At 43.2% G+C, this 16,470-nt stretch overlaps 1 protein-coding gene across 4 annotated transcripts in view; it reads left to right on the top strand.

Moving 5' to 3' along the window:
* LOC144679037 (E3 ubiquitin-protein ligase RNF144B-like) overlaps positions 1-16,470 on the top strand; it is an 81,588-nt gene that overhangs the window by 44,663 nt on the left and 20,455 nt on the right. For all 4 annotated transcript variants that reach the window (XM_078539293.1, XM_078539292.1, XM_078539291.1 and 1 more), the window contains one exon: positions 14,462-14,522. In XM_078539293.1, coding sequence (XP_078395419.1) covers positions 14,462-14,522 — 61 coding nt within the window. The remainder of the gene's footprint in view (positions 1-14,461; positions 14,523-16,470) is intronic.

A 16,470-nucleotide genomic window follows, 5' to 3' on the forward strand; every position in this document is an offset into this window, starting at 1 on the left:
CTAATTGGCCGGCAGCTCTGTAGTTGCAGTAGGATGGTCGCTGCTGGTTCTAGAAGCAGTACCGAGAATCTAAACCCTGGAGCCAGGATAGAGGTCAGTGTGGGGCTGTCATGACGGGGACAGGAAGGGAGGTCCGGTGGCGGGAGATGGATGATCTTGATGGAGAGGCCAGTGGGAGAGGGAGACCTCGCAGGGACGGGGCAGACCTTGGATGGATACCCAATGTGGAAATGCGGTACATGAGTGAAGCGCCCACCTCCTTCCCAGCAGAGACTTGAACAGGGTGATCTGCTGGGCTTCTCTCCCCACCTGACCACCGCCTGCCTGCCTCAAAATTGAGGCTGGGAAGGAAGCAGCCCTAAAGGGGCCATTCCTGCCAGCCATAAAATTTTATTCAAGTTGGGGGTGAGTGACAGGGTGGTGGGATGGCTGCCCAGGTAACTTAACAGACCCTCCAACTCTTGCAAACCCACCAGCAGGGAGCTGTTAAATTCTGCCCCTGGAGTATTGTGTATGGCTTTGATCTCATTACCTAAGGAAGAATATAATTGTCTTAGAATATAATTGTCTTAGAGGGAGTACAATGAATGTTACACCAGACTAATTCCTGGGATGAGGGTTTTATCCTATATGGAAAGATTGAGTCGACTAGACCTATATTTCCTAGGCTTCAGAAGAATGAGAGGTGATCTCATGAAACATATAAAATTCTTAAGGGGCCTGAGAAGGTAGATACTGAGAAGAAGTTTCCCCTGGCTGACAAATCTAGAACGAGGAGTCATAGTTTCAGAATAAGGGTGAGATGAGGAGAAATTTCTTTACTCAAAGGATTGCGAGCCTTTAGAATTCTGTTTAGTTTTTGAGTATATTCAATATAGAGATTGATATATTTTTGGATACTAAGGGAATCGAGGGATATGGGAATAGTGCAGGAAGGTGTGGCTGAGGGAGATCATTAGCATAATCTTATTGAAAGGTGAAAGAAGCTCAAGGGAGCAAATGGCCTACTCCTGCTCCAATTTCTTATGTAACACACAGACCTAGGCACCGGAAACAACAACGGCAATCTCAGCCCTGTCAACCCTGCAAAGTCCTCCTTACTAACATCTGGGGGCTAGTGCCAAAATTGGGAGAGCTGTCTCACAGACCAGTCAAGCTACAGCCTGACAGAGTCATACTCACGGAATCATACCTATGGAATCATACCTTACAGACGATGTACCAGACACCACCATCACCATCCCTGGGTATGTCCTGTCCTATGGCAGGACAGGCTAGGCAGAGGTGGCAGCACAGCGGTATGCAGTTGGGAGGGAGTTGCCCTAGGAGTCCTCAACATCAACTCCAGACCCAAGAAATTTCATGACATCAGGTCAAACATGGGCAACAAAACCTCCTGCTGATTACCACATGCTGCCCTCCCTCAGCTGATGAATCAGTGCTCCTCCATGTTGAACACCACTTGGAAGAAGCACTAAGGGTGGCAAGGGTGCATTGTGCACTCTGGTTGGGGACTTCAATGTCCATCACCAACAGTGGCTTGGTAGCGCCACTACTGACTGAGCTGATCGAGCCCTAAATGACATAGCTGCTAGACTGGGTCTGCGGCAGATGGTGAGGGAAAAACATACTTGACCTTATGTTCACCAACCTGCCTGCCGCAGATGCATCTGTCCATAATGGCATCAGTAGGAGTGAGTGACCAGCACACAGTCATTGTGGAGGTGAAGTCCCGCCTTCACAATGAGGATACCCTCCATCGTGTTGTGTGGCACTACCACCGTGCTAAATGGGATAGATTTTGAACAGACCTAGCAACTCAAGACTGGGCATCCATGAGGCGCTGTGGGCCATTCGCAATAGCAGAATTGTACTCAAACACAATCTGTAACCTCATGGCCCAGCATATCCCCCACTCTACCATTACTACCAAGCCAGGGGATCAACCCTGGTTCAATGAAGAGTGCAGGAGGGCATGTCAGGAGCAGCACCAGCCATACCTAAAAATGAGGTCTGCAATCCTGCCTCTTCCAGTCATGAATGGTGGTGGACAATTAAACAATTCACTGGAGGAGGATGCTCAATGATGGGGGAGCCCAGCACATTAGTGCAAAAGATAAGGCTGAAGCATTTGCTACAATCTTCAGCCAGAAGTGCAGAGTGGATGATCCATCTTGGCCTCCTCCAGAGTTCCCCAACATGTCAGCCAATTCGATTCACTCCACATGATATCAAGAAATGGCTGAAGGCACTGGATACTGCAAAGGCTATGAGTCCTGACAATATTCCAGCAATAAATGTGCTCCAGAACTTGTCGTGCCTCTAGCCAAGCTGTTCCAGTACAGCTACAGCATAAGCATCTACCCGGCTATGTGGAAAATTGCCCAGGTATGTCCTGTACACACAAAGCAGGACAAATCCAACCCGGCCAATTACCGCCCCATCAGTCTACTCTCGATCATCAGTAGAGTGATGGAAGGGGTCATGAACAGTGCTATCAAGTGGCACTTACTTAGCATTAACCTACTCACTGACAACCAGTTTGGGTTCCACCAGGGCCACTCAGCTCCTGACCTCATTACAGCCTTGGTTCAAACATGGACAAAAGAGCTGAACTTCAGAGGTGAGGTGAGAGTGACTGCCCTTGACATCACAGCAGCATTTGACCGAGTGCAGCATCAAGGAGCCCCAGCAAAACTGGAGTTGATGGGAATCGGGGGAAAACTCTCCGCTGGTTGGAGTCATACCAAGCACAAAGGAAGATGGTTGTGGAGGTCAGTCATCTCAGCTCCAGGACATCATTGCAGGAGTTCCTCAGGGTAGTGTCCTCAACCCAAACATCTTCAGCTGCTTCATCAATGACCTTCCTTCCATCATAATGTCAGAAGTGGGGATGTTCGCTGATGATTGCACAATGTTCAGCACCATTCGCGACTCCTCAGATACTGAAGCAGTCCATGTCCAATGCAGCAAGACTTGGACAATATCTAGGCTTGGGCTGACAAGTGGCAAGTAACATTCGTGCCATACAAGTGTCAGGCAATGACCATCTCCAACAAGAGAGAATCCAATTATCACCCCTTGATGTTCAATGGCATTACCATCACTGAATCCCCCATTACGAACATCCTGGGGGTTACCATTGTCCAGAAACTGAACTGCACTAGCCATATAAATATTGTGGCTACAAGAGCAGGTCAGAGGCTAGGAATCCTGTGACGAGTAACTCACCTCTTGACTCCCCAAAGCCTGTCCAACATCTACAAGTCACAAGTCAGGAGTGTGATAGAATACTCCCCACTTGCCTGGATGAGTGCAGCTCCCACAACACTCTAAGCTTGCCACCGTCCCGGACAAAGCAGCCTGCTTGATTGGCAAAACATCCACAAACATTCACTCCCTCCACCACCAATGCACAGTAGCAGCAGTGTGTACCATCTACAAGATGCACTGCAGGAATTCACCAAGGCTCCTTCGACAGCATCTTCCAAACCCATGACCACTACCGTCTAGACGGTCAAGGGCAGCAGATAGATGGGAACACCACCACCTGGAAGTTCCTCTCCAAGGAACTCACCATCCTTGCTTAAAAATATATCACCGTTCCTTCACTGTTGTCGGGTCAAAATCCTGGAACTCCCTTCCTAATAGCACTGTGGGTGTACCTACACCACATGGACTGCAGCAGTTCAAGAAGGCAGCTCACCACCACCTTCTCAAGGGCAACTAGGGATGGGCAATAAATGCTGGCTCAGTCAGCGAAGCCCACATCCCAGAATGAATTAAGAAAAAAAAGTGGTTAATATTTGGAAGGCTTCTGTCAGGGTCACTGTTGGCAATTGGTTGCTGAGAAATGAACCAGAGTGCCCCTATTGACCTAATACCCTCTAATATTCAACTTAAAATCTCTTCATTGCACCCCAGCCAAGAGAAGGAACTCAACAGCTAAGAAGCACGGAGAGAACCTATGTTGTTATCCGTCTGTGGCTTAGCATGTCACTACACCAATGTATCACAACTCGTGGCACTTTTGCATATTGACATCGTTTGAGTAATATTTTTTCATGTAGGAATGTTTTGTATGGCTGATGCTCTTTTGGACAGTATTTGGACAACACAATTCATCAAGGCCATTTTTTTATCACAGCTGGAAATAGTGCATCCACAACCCATGATTTTTCCATCCAATAATTGCAGCGAGTGAAAAATCTTGGACGATCACAATATGCTTTGGGAATGGTCAATGGAAAGAAAGGAACAGACTAATTGCATATGTTTTAACTCAGAATGACAGAAGGGTGTAAAAGGAATGTGGAACTAAGACGAATGGAGTTAAGATGCAGATCAGCCACAAGCTCAATGAATGGTGGAACAGGTTTCAGAGGCTGAATGGCCTACTTCTGTTCCTTCTTTTCTTTCTATGTTTATAATACCATTACTGAAATAATACCCTGAGTAGTTATTGCCTACATAAAGTTGATCCTGATCTTTTGTTGGATGACTGTCTATCTGAGTTATGACCTTGGCTGAGTCCACTTGGGGCCCTTGGATTGCTGTGGTTTAACACTGTGGTTGTCTCCACAAGATTCTACCCGTAAACTCTTCTATGGCAGGGAATGAAGTCCATTTTTTGCATTGGAACATTAAATATTTCAGCTCTTTTATTTCCAGTATGTTTCTTAAAACTGGCTAATTCTGTTACAGCGTGGCAGGGCATTTGTTGTTTGCCTCAATTTCGTTGGGGTTTACTTTGTGCAATCCAGACTTAGGCTGGAAATGCATTCACAGACAAATAGCTTGTGATACTTTTGGAGTCATTAAAGTCATGAGGCAAGACAACTATTTCCTCTGCAAACTGTGCATTGATAACATGAACACATGGAATAGAGGATTTAGGCTCAAATTTCACATCCCATACTTGGGACAAAGGTGGCTTTGATCAACTCCTGTAAGGTGAAAGTATAAAACAAAAATCCTGGTTGTATGAAAGTTTACACTTTTATGAATCATGCCATAACTGAGCATAATTGGTTATAATTTTTCAAAGTTTTACAAGTGAGAAATGTAATATTGAGGAGTCTCTTTTATGTTGTCATTTGGGTTTATCCCAACACTACTTTTCAGTGCTCACACCAGAGAGACTGTTTCTACAAGTAGGCTGAGTATTCCATGATCTAAAACCTAGATGTGATATGGCTGGGACAGGATAGCACCAGACTAACCAGTTGCTCCTTAGACTTCACAGACCAAATGGTATGGCCACTCCTTTCTATTCTGAAAGCTAGGGTAAATACCACACTGTCAAAACATAACATTCAGGTGTCAAATTTATTTATAAGCAAGATATATAAAAGCAGGAAAACATAGTAAGATGCTGATGGTATAAACATTTAGGAAACAATAAAAATATAATTAACCCAAAAGGAGTTAAAAAAATCTTTAGCATGTTTCTTACACCACCAGTAATTTGCAACATTTTTGGATGCAATGGACTTCAGTAAACTTCTCAATGCAATGTTCGAATGTGATTAGGACCCTTTCTTTCAAATTCACTGAAATACAAATGACCTCAAGTTGAACAGCTTGGACAATAACTTTAGGCAAAAACAAGCCCTTTATATCACACATGTCAAGATGGAGACATTAACTACCTTAATATCCCCTAATAGGCCAGTCATTAAGAAATCTCATCTGAATTCCCCAGTATGTGGACTTACATATTTCATCATTTCAAGGAAAGAGAGCATAACTATCAAGCACACGTTGGCTTAACTAGTTTCTGAATACAGGAAGTACCACCATAAAATTGCTGGCTGCCTCTCATGGATCCAACGGGACTGTGTTGTATAATGGCTAGTCCCATTATATGGAGCCAAAGGAATTCTGAAGTTCTTGGTCTGTACACTGTAATGGTGTAAGACTTACTGCCTCTTCTGTCTGCAGGTGCAGGTGTTTGGACTTTTGCCTGCTCTGCCTTCTCTTCTAGTCACATTAATTGGCTAGTGTGCAAGAGGTTTACCAGAAGCTCTGGTTAAAATTCCACCGTAGACTCAGCCATGTAATATTTCGGAGAGTTTAATGTCTGTTCCAAAAGAATCAAAAGCAGTGCACAAGTGATCACCATGAATAAACTAGTGATAAAACTGAAATGAGTTGATCCCTCTAAAAATCAACTGGAAATGGTATCCTCCTATCCATAATTCCTCTGTCTATTGTAGAACTGATCAGTGGGATAATAGAGAAATTGAAATAAATGCAGAACCTTCATTTGGCAATATTAAATAGTTGCCTGATGATTTTGGACAGGTATATTGGGTACCAAATGACCTGACTTGAAACAGGACTGGGTGTACCTCTGGTGTAGAACAGGAGGGTGAGATGGTGATTTAATTTTCCTGGTCCTAGTGCATATTTTAGAGATTTTAAAGCAGACTTGCACCCATTGAAAACCGTTTGCTATATTTTCAGCTACTATGAGTTGAAGCCCATTTCTAATTCCTATTTATTCCAGAGTATAAAAAACATGTAATACCAGAAGTCTTTTAATTCCTAACAGTCTCCCCTGACTTGCTTCCTTAATACTTGATCAGACATTAGTGGAGTTGGAAACAGAAAATGCTGTAACTACTCAGCAGGTCAGGCAGATTTGCACGAGAGGAATGGGTGTTCCTGACTTGAATATTTCCAGCATTTTATGTTTTTATTTTGGATTTCCAGTCTGCAGTATTTTACTTTTGTATTACTGGAGATAGTATGACTCAGTGCTGCCATAGCTTTTTGCCAAGTTCTGTACTGTATCAGACCCACCCTGCTATTCTGTTCCCAAGCTCATCATGTAAGCAGTCAACTAGGAAACAGACTTAAACAAATATGGGATGAATTCCTTAAACAGTGGAAAACATAATGACTGTTCATATGACCTCAGATCTTTATTCTGATTTTTTAAATTGGTAAGGGGTCATTGTGCTGTTTCTGGATGAACTCCCAATATGTGCAGAACTTCTGGATATGGAATCGCTTGGAAGCAGAGACTGTTGAGGAGCACGTGTGTAAAATGAAAGGTCAATTTATGTTGGGCAGCAGCTGATAAAGAAAGCTGCATTTACTGCAAACATTTTACTTCTCTGAAATCAGCAACTTTCTTTCATCTTCAGTATCTATTGACAATCATACCCAGTCTTTCAACTAGTCAGGAATGTAGGGCAGGATTTTGCATCCCACGGGCGGGCGCCCAACCCATTCGGGAGTAAAATAGCGTGCGATGGCGTTGGCGAGCGTCCTGACATCATCGCACACTCACGCGATATTTCGGTTGGCGGGTGCCCGCTGACAATTAGGAGACCTATTGAGGCCCTAAATCAATTAATTAAATGCAGTTTTTCACAGCTGTTCAACCTTATGGTTGGCAGGTGGGCGAATCAGCCAGGGGACCTTTTAGAGTTTTTATGAAACCTCATCCACAGGCAGCATAAGGTTTCCAATTGTAATTTGAAAAAAAGTAAAAATTTTTAGACACCATTCTTAGTATTTCCCTGTTCATGTGACTGAGTTATATGAGGGGTCATGTTTCTCTCATTTTTAAAATCTTTATTTCAGTTTCTACAAGTTTTCAGCTCCCTGAAGCAGCTCCCGGCGCATGCGCTGCTCTCGCCCCCACCCCGGCAGTGCTGAGGTTCTCAGCACGCGTTTCACTGGCCAGCCAGCGTGAAATCACAGTCAGGAGCTGATGCGGGTGGCGGACTGTTTCCCGGCCGCTCCCGGGTCCGCCTGCAACACCCCCCCCCCCCCCCCCCCCCCGACGACTAGAAAATACTGCCAATAAGATAACAACGCACTGAGGTTAAGATCGTACAATACTGAGCAATTTGGCCTGTTGAGCAGTCCAGTTAGCCCCATTCTCTTGTACTTTCTCCATATTTCGCCAATTATTTTTTTTCCTTCCGGTGTTTATCCAATTCCTTTTTTTCTGAAGGTTACTATTGAATAACATCCACCAGGCATGTATTCCAAATGCTAAACGCTTATTACATAAAAGTTCTTTTTTCTTTGTCACCTCTGGCTCTTTTGCTAATCACCTTTAAATCTATACTATCTGGTTATTGACCCTTTAGCCATTGGAAGCAGAGTAAATAAAGAGAGACTATCTAAACCCTTCATGATTTTGAACATCTTTATCATATCTCCTCTTAGCCATTTCTACTTTAAGGAGACCAACACCAGCTTTTCCTGTCTATCCACATAACTCTAATCTCTGATCCCTGGAACTATTCTAGTAATTTTTTTATGAACCCTCCCTTAAAGCTTCACGCTCTTCCTGAAGTGTGGTGCCCAGGATTGAGCACATTGCTCTAACTGAGGCCATACCGGTGTTTTACATGGGTTCAATAAAACTTCCTGGCTTTTGTGCCCTAAGTCTCAGGATAAATATCAGAATTCCATATATTTTATTAATTGTTTTGTTAACCTGCCCTGTCATCTTCAAAGATTTGTGCAAAAACACCTCCAGGTCCCTGGTATCCCCATTAAAATTAGCATGAATTGCCTTTTTTCCTAACAAAATGCTTTGCATTTCATCTGCCTTTTGTCCACCTATTCCACCAGCCAGTTTCTGTCCTACTGAAGTCTATTACTATCTTGCTCACTGTTTGCCATGGGCAGAATGTTGTGCCCTCCCTCATGGTGAACTTAGTGGTGGGGGCATTTAATCAGGTGGCAGGTGGGCACCCCGCTGCCTTGCTGTCTCTTCCCTAATAGGTCTGTGGTGGATGGCCTTCTCGCCCCACTGCCAACTGAGGCCCTTAAGTGGGCATTAATTGCCACTGCTGGTATTAATCTCTACCACCTAAAAGGACAAGGTCAGCAGATGCATGGAAACACCACCACTGCATGTTTCCCTCCCAGCCACACCCCATCCTGACTTGGAAATATATCGGCTATTCCTTCACTGTTGCTGGGTCAAAATCCTGGAATCCCCTCCCTAACAGCACTGTGGGTGTACCTACCTCACGTGGGCTGCAGCAGTTCAAGAAGGCAGCTCACCATCACCTCAAGGGCAATTGGGGATGGGCAATAAAAATGCTGGCCTGGCCAGCGAAGCCCACATCCCATGAAAGAATTTTAAAAAAAAATTGCCCAGCAGCGGGCTCACCGTGCGGAGAGCATCACAAGCAAACTCTGGCAAGCTAGAAGTGTAATAGGTTGGAGGAGAATGGAAAAAGACTGAAAGCGAAGGTCTGTGATAGGACAGAAGCAAGGAGAGTTTAAGTGACAAGAAGAGTTGGTAGGACAGAGCCATGTGGAGTGGTAATGTGACAAGTAAAGAAACAAAAGATGTGTCCTGGGGAGGCGTGAATGACAATGATGAACAGCTGCCCTGCAAAAGCAGGAGAAAAACAAGATTAAAGCTGAAATCAGCAAAATTAAGGAAACAAAATGGGGGAGTAGAGATTATGGTCTGAAATTCTTGAACTCAACATTGAGCCCAGAAAGCTGTAAAGTGCCCAATCAAAAAATGATGTGCTGGTCTTTGAGCTTGTATTGAGCTTCATTGGACCCCTGCAGTAGGCCAAGGAAAAAGATGGCAGCATGACAGCAAGATGGAGAATTAAAATGGCAGTCCATCAGAAGCTCAGGGTCATGCTTATGGATTGAAGGGAGGTGTTCTGCAAAGCACTTAGCCCAATATAGAGGAGAAAGCATTGTGAGCAGTGAATACAGTACACCTAATTGAAAGAAATACATTTAAATTGATGGTCACCTGTAAGGAGTGTTTGAGCCTTGCACAGTGAAGAGAGAGGAGGTAAAAACACAGGAGGTGCAACACCTGCCCCTTTAATATTTTAATATTTTAAAAGTTTGCAATAAGTAGTAAAGTTCAACACATGTTCTTGTCCTTTGATGCCATGTGCTCCACAGCTGCAGTTAGTTGTTGCCTGTGAGTCATTCCTTAACAACTTGACACCAGAATCTCATGCGTGTTATATGGATGTTAGGTTCCCCATCTGAATGGAAGTTGAACTTTTTTTTCCTCAGCTCCAGCATAACATATACCACAAACCATTTTTAAAAGGGATTGGAAAGCTCATAGAACTATAGAATGACACAATGCAGGAGGCCATTTGGCCCATTGTGCTTGTGCTGGCACTTTGAAAGAACTATTCAGTTAGCCCCAAGCCCTCACTCTTTCCCCATATTCCTTGCTCATTTTTTTTCCTTTTTTACATACTTGTTAGACCTAACAACTACAGACCAATCAGTTTAACCTCAAGTGTGAGAAGACTTTTAGAATGGATTAATTTGGGACAAAATTAACAGTTAATTGGGTAAGGGTGGATTAATTAAGGAAAACAAGCATAGATTTATGAAAGAGAAATTGTGTTTAACTAACCTGCTTGAGTTTGTTGATGAGGGAACAGAGGGTTGATGAGGGTAATGTGGTTAATGTAGTGTACCTGGACTTCCAAATGGTATTTGATACATTACCACATTTAACAGGGGTCTGAACAGAGTTGATAGAGAGAAACTATTCCCATTGGCAGAAGGATTGAGAAACAGAGTCCACGGATTTAAGGCAATTGACAAAAGAAGCAAAACGACATGAGGAAAAACCTTTCTTATGCAGCAGATGGTTAGGATCTTGAATTCACTGCCTGTGAGTGTGGTGGGGGCAGATTCAATCGTCCCCCAAAACAAAATTGGATAATTCTGAAGAGAAAAAGTTTGCAGGGCCACGTGTGGGGGAGGTGGAAAGTTGATGGTCTTGGACTAGGTAAGTTGCTCTTGCAGAGAATCAGCATAAACATGATGGGCTAAATGTCGTCTTCTGTGCAGTAACAATTCTATGATTCTAAGTATATCTCCAATTTCCTTTTGAAAGTTACTTTTGAATCTGCTTCCCACCACTCTCTCAGGTAGTGCATTTAGATCATTTTTTTGTTATAATGAAGTCCTCTCATCTCTTTTTTCCAAGGTTCTTTTCCAATTATCTTAAATCTGTGTCCTCTGGTTACCAACCATTTTGCCAGTTAAGACAGTTTCTCCTTTTGTACTTTATCAAAATGTTTCCTGGTTGTTACTCATAATTATAGCCAATGCAGGAAGTTTTTTCTTTTCAATTAACTTTTTCACCCTGCTTCTCCACTGCCCTCCCCTCCTTGTCTGAAGGAATTGAATGTTGCCGGGATGTGGTTCCAAGGGCGTCCTTCAGTGCTGCACTCGGGAAGCTGATTTAAGCTTAGTTAGCCTACTTAATGGAGCAGAATATACCAAAATACTTCACAAGGAGGGAGTGGACACTGAGCAGAAGTTGGAAGGAAGTTACAGGAATTGATGGACGGTACGGTTGAAGAAGTAAATTTTGGGGAGGCAATGGAAGGTGAAGAGCGATGTATCAAGAGAGAATGTGTTTCAGAAGAGGATGAGCTTGGATGTAGGGTTGGAGGAGGTTGTAGAGGTTTGTTGGAACAAGGCCTTGGAAGACATGTACTTTTTTTTCATTTGTTCATGGGATTTTAGTGTCATTAGCAAAGCCAAAACTATTGCCCATCCCTAACTGCCCTTGAAGGTAACGGTGAGCAAGGTTTTGAAATGAATACATTGAGGGCCAGACAGCCAATAGTTGGCAGTGAAGGCAGTGGTGGTGGATCACTAGAGGAGTTGAAGTTTCTGTAGGGTGGGGTTGAGAGGCTGGAAAGGAGTACATTGGAGATATGGAGGATGAAGGTGTGAAAGGTAGAGAGAAGGCTTTCAGTAGTGGTAGGGATGAGGTAAGTTCAGCAACAGGGAACATCAGAGGTTTCTTATTGCAGCAGGTACGCATGCACACACGCAGTCACTGAGTAAAAGTAGGAATCTGGGCAGTTTGTTTTGTTTCCTCCTCCCTATGTATGCTATAATTAAGAAGTTAATTTGGCAGTTACTTGTGTGATGTTTTATCAGTTTATAACCAACCCATTCAGACCTGATGTCTCACGGCGAAGGAGGGAATTCTATGTCCTATCATGCCCTGTCTCAAAAAAAATCCATAAATTGGAACAATTGGCATAATAATACATTGTGATTTGAAAATACATTAATTTCAACTATTTTAAAGCCTTCTAGTGCATTAATTGGTGCAAGTTTTAGCTTTTACAAGAGAAGCACAGCTTTTGCAGATTGAAAGGTATTGCATTGATATAGTACCTTCCACAACTGCAGGATGTCACAAAGTAGCTCAGTCAATGAAGCACTATTTGAAGTGTCATCACTTGTTGTTTAAGGAGCAGCTAATTTCAGGAAATGGGGCAGCTGATTTACACACAGGAAGATCCCACGAACAGCAGTGTGTGTGCAAAATTTCATGACCTGGACTTTTGGTGATTTGAGGGCTGCAATCGTGGGTTACCACTCCACAAGCTCCATTCAGTTCCACGATACCTTGTGGATGTACCAGTTCTTCATACTGGAGACTGAACAAGTGCAAGCTCCTTGCATTCCTTACTTTCTACCAACAGATCCACACATTTTGGCTGGGAACTTTTAGTTTCTTGTTCTTAGCCCAAGGATACTGAGGCCAATGCTAATGCTACACCTGCTACCCTAGCTGAAATCAGCAAACTCAGTACAAGCCAGCAATTGAACTCAAGGCCTCTTGCCTTGCATAACTTAGCACACCAGCTGTTGTGTTCTTCAGCTATTTCCATATCGAAGAAAAATTATCAGAAGTATTTTTTTTTGATTTGAGGATGTAAATCCATCCTCTTCTTAGCTTTTTTTTTGTTGTTTAAAAACGCTAGACAGCAGGGTTTGTAGTTAATCTGCCATGTGCCTTGGAGTCAATTCTCAGGATAGCTATGCATCTCCACCTGCCTCTCCTTGGTTAATTAATGGCTTAGAATGCAACTCTGGAGCGGGTATAAACATGGTAAACTCTTATCTGGTGGCCAGTGGGGAAAAAAATCAGGTTCATCTTCCATACACTTGATCCTTGCAAGCAAATTAAGCATATATTTTGAAGGAATATGCGAGGGTAAGGCTACTTGTTGACTTTTTAATATTCCTTGTTGGGATGTGACTGTAACTGGCAAAGCCTGTGTTTATTGCCCATCCCTAGTTACCCTCGAAGGTGGCAGTGAGCTGCCGCCTTGCGCTGTTGCAGTAGGTATGGTGAAGGTATTTCCACTAGGTTGGGAGTTCCACTACATGTCCAAGTTGAGCGGTGTGTAACACAGAGGGTAACTTGGACCTTTCCCTGCATCTGCTCTCTTGTCGTTCTGGGTGGTGAAGGTCACAAGTTTATATCTGGGAGTATTCACTTAATGGAAGTGAACAAAATGTGTGTTTGTGTAAAAAAAAAAAAAAAATAAAATAAAATGCATTCTGATTATTAAGTTTGATTTACTACAGTCCATTCCAGTTAGTGAGTGAGTAATTTGTAACTGTAACATGATTTCCTAAATAATGGAAGATGATTCAGAGCATGTATTATGCAATTTTTCCTTTTTATTGGAAGAGTTGGGATTACCGGAAGGAATATAGGTACTGGCCAAAAGTCAGATTTTCCCATCAATGGAAATGTGTACAGCATCAGGAGTTTTTGCCAAACTGTCTTAGTCCCAGCAGCCACAGAACTACCTGTCTAGTGGCAGGGACAATTCAACGGAACAGCATGTGGCATTGTCATCTGAGATAAGTGGCCTTATTTCATTAATTTAATGATTGTAAAATAAAACATTTATGTACTCTGCACAGCTAAGGTACCCTGCTGAATACTCGAATATAAGCTACAATTGTGGCCCAAAGAGTTGTTTACGGTGACACTGAGTTTCTAGCTGGCCTTAACTTTGCCAGCACTAAATGCAAATAAAATATTTAAAAATGGTAGCTCAGTGAGGTAATTCAGTGAGTAGCCAAACCACAAAGGTCTCAGGTATGATCTCTGGGTTGCGCTGAACTGATTGGTTTCAGCCAGGGTGATGTTGCAGCCAGGGTGATGTTGGGTTTGGATAGGATATTGGTCTGTATTTGGAATACGCTGCTGGCAAATGGGTGCTGCTGTTCACCAACCCCTCTCTCCGCACATGTCGAACAGCCCATCGAGGCTTACTTTTATGGCTCACACATGAGCATTTGGTACTTGGATGAGGAATAACAGGGCAACCAACGTCTATGGAACCATATGTCAGCGAGAGGGCAGATGAAAAATGCAGATACTCAGAAAAGAACATCTATAGATCATTATATGATGTGCTGATCTGTGCCCCTTCTCAGAGACCCAGTGGTATCTCCCTACTGCAGGTACTCGGAGATAGCAACAACAGCTACATTACTAGGTAGTGGACCTGCGCACTGGTGGCAGCTGATGGAAAGAAGAGTGTTTAAGGCATGTTTTGAGTTGCATGTGTGTCTAATTATTTATAATTTTTGTTTACAAAAAATACATTTCAGGTCTTGTTTAACTTGTTTTGTTTTGTATTTGTTTCAGATTGCATGTTTGGTTCCAACTGGTGTGCTTCAGCTGTACCAGCAATTGAAATTTGAACGAGGTATGCAACCTTTTTATATGCAACAGCACAATGTCATGGGTTTCTCCACTGGGGATGCTATTGCTTCTGATTCAACTATTGCAAAGCAACATTCGCCTAATTAGTGCATCAGCTGGGGATGTCAATGGGCTATTTTTTACATTGCTACAGATACAAATCTTTCACATCTTTAAAACCTTCAATAGCTGGTTGAGATGGCTTGTTTGTGCTTTTGCTTACCTTGCATTCAAATTTTGCTTTACTTTTCTCTGATTCTTCAGATGTTTTTCTGCACTTATTTTGTTAGCTTCATGAATGCATTGTACACTGTTCAATGTGATATGTCAGACAAGAGGTTCCTCTTCAGACCCAGATGCAAGGTAAAATGTGGGCTGATCACTTGTGCGTTAAGTCGTGATTAACATGCAGTGAGACCGGCCAAAAAAAATCATGAAATTCTTGCCAAGTTTCTACTTTGATCACAAGAATGAAAGGAAGCATAGAATGAGAAAAGCCAATCCAGCTCACTTCTTCCAGTTTTATGTACAACTGCTCCTATCAACAACCCCAGCTACTTAATCTCCTTCCGCAGTCCATGTGTAAATGGTGCTATAATGGAGTCTATCCTGACCACACAATTTTCCCAGTCTATTTACAACCAGCCATATCACAGGATCTGCACCAGCTGTTTAATCTGCTGAGGGAAAGTTCTGTGCAATTGCTCCCTGGCCCCCAAAAGGTAATCAAGTGAAACTGCAGCATATCCATCCATCCATCAAACCCCTACATTTCCACCATTCAACAATGGTTGTTTGCCTTCTATATACATTTCCTCTGTCCAAGAAGCTGTTATAGAGATCAATGTTGGCACTCACAGGAAGCCCAACTTGGGAAATTGCAGGCATACAGGACTGTGATTTTTAATAAACTAAAATTGCGATTAATAGATGGAAAAAGTAATGGGCTGTGTTCGTGTGATTCCTCCTTTGAGCAATTCCGGATCATGGAATCACTCCTCGTGTTCCATTAAGCCTTTGACATCTCTGTTTTATAGAGCTTCCTATGACCTTCAATCCCATTCTTGACCAGGGGAACCTAACCTCAAGCTCACAAGCCATTACTCTGTGAGGGGGAAAAATGGTCGTGGAAGCTTATTCTCACTTGTGGCAAACATTCTGACCTGTCTGTGGTAAATGATTGCCTTACATAAACTAGGTAGTGAAAAACTAGGTGATGAACATTTCAATGAATAGCCTAGTTCTCCTTACAGCTAAAATAGTTAAGCTAGGGAGTAGATGGGCTGACAGCTGAGGGATTTACCACTGTCCTTGGACAGTATTAAATTTGCCTGGGATGAGTGCTGTAATTGGCCTCAGTGCCCTTGCATTATAGAAGGAGAAAATCAGCCATGGTGTCTGCTCCTGGTCATTATCCAGCAACTGTTGCTGGAAGTTTGTATGAGATTGTTGGGTGAGGACAGATTTGGTTGACTGGTGATATTCTACAATTAAAACCCTGCTGAAATGTACAGTCTTCTTAAATTTGAATAGTGGTCAATTCAGCAAGATGCCAGAGCCCAAAGAAACAATTTCCATTGTGGGTGGTCAGTGCTTTCAGTAATCCAACCATTTTTGGGGTGGGGTGGTCACTGCTTTCAATAGTCCAGTGGAGAGGGGACTCACTGCTTTCAGTAGTCCGGTGGAGGGGGGACTCACTGCTTTCAATAGTCCAGTGGAGAGGGGACTCACTGCTTTCAGTAGTCCGGTGGAGGGGGGACTCACTGCTTTCAATAGTCCAATGGAGGGGGACTCACTGCTTTCAATAGTCCAGTGGAGAGGGGACTCACTGCTTTCAATAGTCCAGTGGAGAGGGGACTCACTGCTTTCAGTAGTCCAGTGGAGGGGGACTCACTGCTTTCAATAGTCCAGTGGAGGGGGGACTCACTGCTTTCAGTAATCCAATGGAGGGG

The sequence above is a fragment of the Cetorhinus maximus genome, chromosome 3 (genome assembly GCF_964194155.1).
Source record: "Cetorhinus maximus chromosome 3, sCetMax3.hap1.1, whole genome shotgun sequence".
In the NCBI taxonomy this organism is placed as follows: domain Eukaryota; kingdom Metazoa; phylum Chordata; class Chondrichthyes; order Lamniformes; family Cetorhinidae; genus Cetorhinus; species Cetorhinus maximus.